Source organism: Magnolia sinica, chromosome 10 (assembly GCF_029962835.1).
Source record: "Magnolia sinica isolate HGM2019 chromosome 10, MsV1, whole genome shotgun sequence".
NCBI lineage: Eukaryota > Viridiplantae > Streptophyta > Magnoliopsida > Magnoliales > Magnoliaceae > Magnolia > Magnolia sinica.
The window spans coordinates 22,590,433-22,599,605 of record NC_080582.1 but is presented as its reverse complement, the minus strand read 5'-3'; the positions used below and the strand labels follow the sequence as shown (position 1 = coordinate 22,599,605).

General features: G+C 35.1%; 1 protein-coding gene and 1 long non-coding RNA gene across 2 annotated transcripts; both read left to right on the top strand.

The window, feature by feature from the left end:
- The first annotated feature begins 284 nt into the window (after window positions 1-284).
- On the top strand, window positions 285-1,590 carry LOC131217432 (myosin-9-like). Its single transcript, XM_058212354.1, has 6 exons — window positions 285-430; window positions 541-677; window positions 789-935; window positions 1,059-1,160; window positions 1,266-1,323; window positions 1,444-1,590. Exons 1-6 carry the CDS (start codon window positions 398-400, stop codon window positions 1,588-1,590), a joined length of 624 nt encoding a protein of 207 aa, XP_058068337.1. The 5' UTR covers window positions 285-397.
- A 1,233-nt stretch (window positions 1,591-2,823) lies between these two features.
- On the top strand, window positions 2,824-7,705 carry LOC131257388 (uncharacterized). The gene is made up of 2 exons (XR_009177354.1): window positions 2,824-3,057; window positions 7,296-7,705. It is a non-coding gene; the product is annotated as an uncharacterized LOC131257388 (long non-coding RNA).
- The last annotated feature ends 1,468 nt before the right edge of the window (window positions 7,706-9,173 follow it).

The following is a 9,173-nucleotide window of genomic DNA, read 5'->3' as shown; positions in this document are numbered from 1 at the left end:
AAGGGACTGGATTTCAATCCAAGGGCTCTTATCTGTTTGGCCACTTCAGCATGAGAATAAAGATGGTCTTGGGAGATTCAGATCCTGAGAGAAACTACCATTGTTTTTACCTTCTTTGTTCAACACCACCTGAGGTAGTTATTCTCCTTTCACCTTACTTCCTTATTTGTCTGAGATAAACAGCTGCCGTCTCATTTACTTTCTTTGCGTCATAAGACTATATGCCATTTTTTTATACTTAAAGAGCCATGGTTTTGAAATTGTTAACTCAACCTTGCAGGATATTGAGAAGTACAAATTGGGGAACCCTGAATCATTCCATTACCTCAACCAATCTAATTGTTATGATCTAGACGGAGTAAATGATGCTCATGAATATCTTGCAACCAGGAGGGCTATGGATATAGTTGGAATCAGCGAGCAAGAACAGGTCAGCCTTCCCCTGTCAATCTGATGCAATGTTGGGTCCACCTCTGGGTAGAAATTATTTCTTAGATTTGGTTGCTCAATCAGATTTCTGATAGTTACTGTTCTCTTCAGGCGGCTATTTTCAGGGTTGTAGCTGCTATTCTTCATATTGGTAATATTGATTTTGCAAAGGGAAAGGAGATAGACTCATTTGTCGTTAAGGATGAAAAGTCTAGATTCCATCTTAAAATGACAGCTGAACTTCTCATGTATATCCCTAGAACTATGTTCCCTTTTGTTCTATGTAATGGAATGTAGCTTGCTATCTATCACGATTGTTTGTTAATATCAGTTTATCTGGACTAAATCTTGTGTGGTAGGTGTGACGCCCAGAATTTGGAAGATGCTCTGATTAAACGTGTGATGGTGACACCTGAAGAAGTCATTACGAGAATGCTAGATCCTGTTAATGCAATCGTTATCCAGGATGGTTTAGCAAAAACAGTATACTTCCGCCTATTTGATTGGTAAAAGAGCTTGTATATGGTGTTGTTTCTGGAATTTTATACATTTAGTTGGAAAGGGCTGTTTTCATGGTGTATTAATTTTGCTATCAAAGTAATTTGTTTTATTCTTTTTCTATCTTACAGGCTTGTGGATAAAATCAATGTTTCAATTGGGCAGGACCCGAACTTGAAATCATTAATTGGAGTTCTTGATATATATGGTTTTGAAAGTTTTAAGTGTAATAGGTAAGCCATTAATTGACTGAAGCACCTGCAACTTTGTTGTTGCATAACATGATTGATCAATCTCGATTTCCTTGTTGATATTTCCTTATATTTCATGGTAAACAGTTTTGAGCAGTTCTACATTAATTTCACAAATGAGAAGCTGCAACAGCATTTTAACCAGGTTAGCTTACTCCATGACAAGTTGTTGCCTCTATCTTGTTAGCTTACTCCATGACAAGTTGTTGCCTCTATCTTGGAAACCTCTAATATCTTGATTTTTTCTTGGGTTGTGTACTGGCAGCATGTCTTCAAAATGGAACAGGAAGAGTACACAAAAGAGGAAATCAATTGGAGCTACATAGAGTTTGTTGATAACCAAGATCTGTTGGATCTGATTGAGAAGGTTTTTTGTCTGCTGCCTGATGCAATCCTTCATATTCATTCATGAAAACTGGTGCTTATTTTGGTTGCCTCATGATCAATTCTGTTGACAATGCACATAAATGATCATAAATATTGCAAAATAGTTAATTACTATTAGTTTGAGAGTTGTATAAATGACTAAAGTCTGCTAAATTATTTGGAAATGTTTTAATATAAAAACTGATCAGAAACTTGCAACAAACATGCACTCATAAAACTCATATGTAGATACTTGTACACAAATCTATAAATTGGCATGCAAATGGGAGATTTTATTTCCTAACAGTAAAAGTATTTATGAATCACTTGATTAATGAGGCAGCTTTGGTCATAGCATCAAACTGCAGTTGGCAGGATTTTCTAGCCAACCATGCATGAACATGAATTGCGGGGTAATGCATAACATTGAACCGACATCAAGCAGGCTTCTGTTTCTCCTGCTCTGCAGTTGGCAGGATTTTCTAGCCAACCATGCATGAACCTGAATTGCAGGGTGATGCATAACATTGAACCGACATCAAGCAGGCTTCTATTTCTCCTGCTTTTTCTTCCCCAAATGGAAATGGGATACATACAGGAAGGTCATGGAACTATTGCTTCCTGATGCTACTCAATTGTTGACCTTAAGAATGAGGCACTTCCAAACACATCCTTATTTCTTACAATTAACCAACTTGATGGTTTGATATTGCTGATGCCCAAGGATTCTGATCTGATGGTTGACAGAACTACTGGAACGAAGCAAGTTTTATTGCCCTGATGTGATTTTCATTAAGTTCAACTGTTCAAGAGAACCACTTCAAAGTCTATTTAAAATATTTGTGGACTGACCTCTCAAACATGGACTTTTCAACGTTATGATTTCGAATCATTATGCAGAAATCCAAGGGCGAGGAAGTACATTCTTGATGAGCTCAATAATGCTGGTCGTAAACACAATGTATGTCCTTGCTTTTGTTATTCTCTTGTCAATTAATTCTATGCATTTTATATTCTTGATTGACCTGAAAGGCATTATCACAGCTTAGAGGGTTTGAGTTGTTAAAATCAGTTCAACTCCTTTCGACATTGAGAGGGACTTGATTACTACAACTTTCAAATTGAAAAGGCCACAATTACTCAAATACTACAAAGTATGTCTATTGAGACTCTCTATTGCTACATGCTTTTACTTTTTTCGCTTTCTATGAGCATTCTCATATGCATAAAATCGATGCTAGTCTACACTGTATATATCTGTTAAGGATAGCAATGCTAGTATCACACCAAAATATCTGTGCCCATATGCATTGTCGATACTTGGAAGTCAATATAATCATTTACTCTGTTTTACAATATTTAAAATCTTTATTTATAAATCTGTGCCCATATGCATTGTCGGAGAAACTAAAAAACTTACTCATTCTCAGATTGCATTGTGGAATATGCATCCATTATTCAAAGAAAGGGCGACATTCCAAGCACTCTCACTCTCTCCTTGCTAGCTAAATTGGTGAGTCTTCTTTCCTTCATACTATATGATTCATTGAAGAAAAAATGGTCAGGCCCATGTTTATATATTATCTCGAAATTGATGAAATAGATCCGGATGTGCGTCTGAGCTATCCGGATGTTGAGCAGGGGTCCCTAGAAAGTGGGAACTACTGTTATGACCATGATGAAGCTGTCCATTTCCTATGAACAACAATATGGGTGGCCTGGCCATTTGAACAGGCCTATGTTTATATATTATCTCGAAATTGATGAAGTAGATCCGGATAGTAGATCCGGATGTGCGTCGGAGCTATCCGGATATTGAGCAAGGGTTCTGGAAGGTGGGAACCGCTGTTATGACTATGATGAAGCTGTCCATTTGGACAGACTATTTTTATATTTGTATTTGCAGGGACCATATCTTTAACTTAAACCACACCCTTAACTTATAACCTAAACCTAAACCTTAACCTATAACCTAAACCTAAACCTTAACCTATAACCTAAACTTTAACCTATAACCTATAACCTATAAACTAAACATAAAGCTTAACCTATAACCTATAACATAAACCTAAACCTATAACTTATAACCTAAACCTGTAACCTAAACCTGTAACCTATAACCTAAACCCGATCCTAAACACGATCCCAAACCCGATCCGGATTTCCTAAACCTATAACCTATTCTCAATTCCCTAAAGCTATAACCTATGACCTAAACTTAAAACCTAAACCTAAACCAAAACTAAAACCTATAACCTTAACCTAAAATAAAACCTATAACCTAAAGCTTAACCTATAACCTATAACCTAAACTTATAACCTATAACGTAACCATAACCTAAACCTACACTTATAACCTAAACCTATAAACTAAAACCTAAACCTAAACCTAAAACCTAAATGTATTCTCAAATCCCTAAACCTAAACCTACACCTAATCCTAATCTCAACTCCCTAACCTAAATCTAAACCTAAACCCAAACTTGAAAACCCAAACTTAAACCTGATCCCGAACCCGAATTCGATTTCCTAAACCTAAACTTTAACCTATTCTCAATTCCTTAAAGCTATAACCTATAACCTATAACATATAACCTAAACCTTAACCTTAACCTTAACTTATAACCTAAACCTCAACCTAAACTTATAACCTTAACCTAAACCTATAACCTTAACCGAAACCTATAACCTTAACCTAAACCAAAACCTATAAACTAATCCTTAACCTATAACTTATAACCTATAACCTAAACTTATAACCGATAACCTAACCTTAACCTAAACCTAAAACCTAAACCTAAACCTACACCAATAACCTAAAACCTAAACGTAAACCTAAAACCTAAATGTATTCTCAAATCCCTAAACCTAAACCTACACCTAATCCTAATCTCAACTCCCTAACCTAAACCTAAACCAAAACTTGAAAACCCAAACCTAAACTCGAGCCCAAACCCGTACCTGATTTCCTAAACCTAAACCTTAACCTATTCTCAATTCCCTAAAACTATAACCTATAACCTACACTTAAACCTAACCTAAATCTAAAACCTAAACCTAAACCTAAAACCTAAATGTATTCTCAAATCCTTAAATCTAAACCTACATCTAATCTTAATCTCAACTCCTTAACCTAAACCTAAACTTGAAAACCCAAAATAAACCCGATCTCAAACCCGAATCCGATTTCCTAAACCTAAACCTTAACCTATTCTCAATTCCCTAAACCTATAACATATAACCTAAACCTAAGCCTTAACCTAAACCTATAACCTAAACCTAAACCTTAACCTAAACCTAAACCTATAACCTTAACCTAAACCAAAACCTAAACCTTAACCTATAACCTATAACCTATAATCTAACCTTAACCTAAACCTAAAACCTGAACCTAAACCTATTACCTAAACCTACCTAAAACCTAAACCTAAACCTAAAACCTAAATGTATTCTTAGATCCCTAAACCTAAACCTACACCTAATCCTAATCTCAACTCCCTAACCTAAACCTAAACCTAAACCTAAACTTGAAAACTCAAACTTAAACCCGAACCCGTACCTGATTTCCTAAACCTAAACCTTAACCTATTCTCAATTCCCTAAAGCTATAACCTATAACCTATAACCTACACCTAAACCTAACCTAAACCTATAACCTTAACCTAAACCTATAACCTAAATGTATTAAAAAAATCTTTAAACCTAAACCTATACCTAATCCTAATATCAATTCCTTAACTTAAACCTAAACTTGAAAACCCAAACTAAACCCGATCTCAAACCTAAACCCGATTTCCTAAACCTAAACCTTAACCTATTCTCAATTCCCTGAACCTATAACCTAAACCTAAGCCTTAACCTAAACCTTTACCTAAACTTAAACCAAAACCTATAACCTAAACCTTAACCTATAACCTATAACCTAAACTTATAACCTATAAGCTAAACCTTAACCTATAACCTGTAACCTATAACCTAAACTTATAACCTATAACCTAACCTTAACCTAAACCTAAAACCTGAACCTGAACCTATTACCTAAACCTACCTAAAACCTAAACCTAAACCTGAAACATAAATGTATTCTCAGATCCCTAAACCTAAACCTACACCTAATCCTAATCTCAACTCCCTAACTTAAACCTAAACCTAAACTTGAAAACTCAAATTTAAACCCGATCCCGAACCCGTACCTGATTTCCTAAACCTAAACCTTAACCTATTCTCAATTCCCTAAAGCTATAACCTATAACCTATAACCTATACTTAAACCTAACCTAAACCTATAACCTTAACCTAAACCTAAAACTTAAATGTATTAAAAAATCCTTAAACCTAAACCTACACCTAAGCCTAATATCAATTCTTTAACCTAAACCTAAACTTGAAAACCCAAACTAAACCCGATCTCAAACCCAAACCCGATTTCCTAAACCTAAACCTTAACCTATTCTCAATTCCCTGAACCTATAACCTATAACCTATAAACTAAACCTAAGCCTTAACCTAAACCTTTACCTAAACTTAAATCAAAACCTATAACCTATAACCTATAACCTAAACTTATAACCTATAACCTAAGCCTAAAACCTAAACCTGAACCTATTACCTAAACTTACCTAAAACCTAAACCTAAACCTAAAACCTAAATGTATTCTCAAATCCCTAAACCTAAACCTACACCTAATCCTAATCTCAACTCTCTAACCTAAATCTAAACCTACACCTAATCCTAATCTCAACTCTCTAACCTAAATCTAAACCTAAACTTGAAAACTCAAACCTAAACCCGATCCCGAACCCGAACCTAATTTCCTAAACCTAAACCTTAACCTATTCTCAATTCCCTAAAGCTATAACCTATAAGCTACACCTAAACCTAACCTAAACCTAACCTAAACCTATAACCTTAACCTAAACTTAAAACCTAAACTCAAATCTAAACTTAAAACCTAAATGTATTCTCAAATCCTTAAACCTAAACCTACACCTAATCCTAATCTTAACTCTTTAACCTAAACATAAACTTGAAAACCTAAATTAAACCCGATCTCAAACCTAAACCTGATTTCCTAAACCTAGACCTTAACCTATTCTCAATTCCCCAAAGCTTTAACCTATAACCTATAACCTAAATCTAAACCTTAACCTAAACCTATAATCTAAACCTATACCTTAACCTATACCTAAACCTATAACCTTAACCTAAACCAAAACTTATAACCTAAACCTTAACCTATAACTTATAACCTAAACCTAAAACCTAAAACCTAAACCTGTAATCTAAACTTGTAACCTATAACCTAAACCTAAACCTAAAACCTAAATGTATTCTCAAATTCATAAACCTAAACCTACAACTAATCATAATCTCAACTCCTTAACCTAAACCTAAACCTAAACTTGAAAACCCAAACCTAAACCCGATCCCGAACCCGAATCCGATTTCCTAAACCTAAACCTTAACCTATTCTTAATTCTCTAAAGTTATAACCTATAACTCAAACCTAATTTAAATCTATAACCTTAACCAAAACCTAAAACCTAAACCTATAACCTTAACCTAAACTTAGGTTTTGTGTTTAAAAGTCCATCCTAGGTTTGAACACATTACTCATGTTGGAATTTGCCATAGTTTAGAAGATTTGTAGGTACATTTTTTATTTCTTCATGTATAAGTTTTTTTTTTTTTTTGAGATGTGTACACAGGCATGCTTGTTTGATTGTGTATACAAATGCTGTTTTTTACAGGCTGACAAGCTAAAGAAGTCAGTGGAGGAAGAAATTAATTTTCTTAAGGGAAGGGTTTCAAAACTTGAAAGTGATCTTGCGTTGAAGTCCACAGAAATTACATCTGCAGTTTCAAGGAAAGAAGAAGCTCTATCTTTTGCATTTGCTGAAATTGACCGTATGAAGGAAGAAAATTCTGTAAAAACGTGAGCATTATTGAATGCATATGGAGAGTGTTTACTGTGTTGGAGTGTATTTGTTTCTTGCACATGAGGGCACGCTTTAGTTGTAATTCTTATGATAGGTTGAGCAAAGTGAAATATTGTTTATTTAGAAATGTGAATGTAGGATGCATTGTATGATTTGATTGCTATTTGTAATAAATGCATCATTTTTTTTTTCTAATTGCATTTTATGTACTATTTCTATCAGCATTAAGCTTAGATGAGTTATCAATCACAACAGGTTCTTCAATGGAAACAGGTTGTATCATTACAAAATTTTTAAAAAATAGCAATAAATATAATTCGTAATTATAGCTACGGCTTTTGTCCGTAGCTATTGGTATTTATTGCTACGGATATTATTGGTGCTATTGGTATCTATTGCTACATTATTGGTGCTATTGGTATCTATTGCTACCCTTTTGCTACGGATGTGATCCGTAGCACGTCCGCCGCTATTGGTGGGGTAGCTAAAGGTATTGCTACGGATATAATTCGTAGTTATTGGTATCTATTGCTGCGGATATAATTCATAGCTATTGGTGTCTATGGCTACAGATATAATCCATAGCTATACATTTAGCTACCCCACCACAATGACAGACGTGCTACGGATTATATCCGTAACAAAAAGGCTTTTGCTACAGTTTTTGGTTGTAGCCTTTGCCCGTTTTTCTTGTAGTGCACACATACACACACACATATATAACTTTTTATTACATTATTATGATATATTATGATAATCCTCAGGTCTAAACAAACTCTAAGGGCCCTTTCGTGCACTCTTAAAACCCATGTTTGGAGAAGAAAACCTCATTTTGATGGGAAACAATGGTTAATTGGCAGTCATAGGACAACCCACTTGAAAACATAGTTTTCAAGATCAGTTTTCAAGATCAACTGATGAAATAGGAATTAAAATGCTACCCATTCGAAAATCAATCAGATTGGTTTTCACCTACTAAATGAAAACACTGATTTTGCTTTTGCAAGTTGCATCCAAACAGCACTAAGGAAGATTAAAAATCATATGATCATTTACCATAGGATGATGGGACATAGATAGTATACTCAGATTTTCAGTTTGTACAAGTGGGGCTAAGGTCTTGTGATCCAGACCGTTGAAATGGTAGCACCAAAAGCCTCCCAATTGAGAATCTAGCCAATTCAATCTTTGGCCCTTTTATCAGTTGAAAGCGGACCATTGCTCAAACTTCTTTGTTAACGGCCTATTTACAATCTACCCACAGATGGTTATGATTGTCAAATGAAGAAGAATTACAGTGCATGGCCCATCAAAAGGTAGCGCCAATAGAGAAGTGCTCTGGAAGCACTGAAACATGGGCACCCACTTGCACAAAGATGTTCATATCTCAGGTCGAGGATCACACTGTCTAAGACCTCCAAAGCTATACGCTTCATTCATCATTTCAGGTCTGAATAAGCGGACCAACAGAGATGACATGCAATAGAAATCAAGAAACACACTCATATTCAAAAGTCCTCAATCAACATTCTAAAATCGGGATGAGATTTGTCAGCGGACTGATTCAAACAAATGTATAAATCAGAATACTCGACAGCAATGATAAACAGTCACTATCCCACAATGCAGTATGAATCACACTTTTTGTTGTCAAAAAAGGCTGCACGCACCAAACCCATTGAACTACCA

What these genes read in the sequence shown, in the direction of transcription:
- LOC131217432 (XM_058212354.1), top strand. Translation starts at nt 398, where the DNA reads ATGGATATAGTTGGAATCAGCGAGCAAGAACAG. An exon ending in GAATCAGCGAGCAAGAACAG is followed by an intron (nt 431 to 540) that starts GTCAGCCTTCCC and finishes TGTTCTCTTCAG; the next exon opens with GCGGCTATTTTCAGGGTTGT. An exon ending in TACTTCCGCCTATTTGATTG is followed by an intron (nt 936 to 1,058) that starts GTAAAAGAGCTT and finishes TCTATCTTACAG; the next exon opens with GCTTGTGGATAAAATCAATG.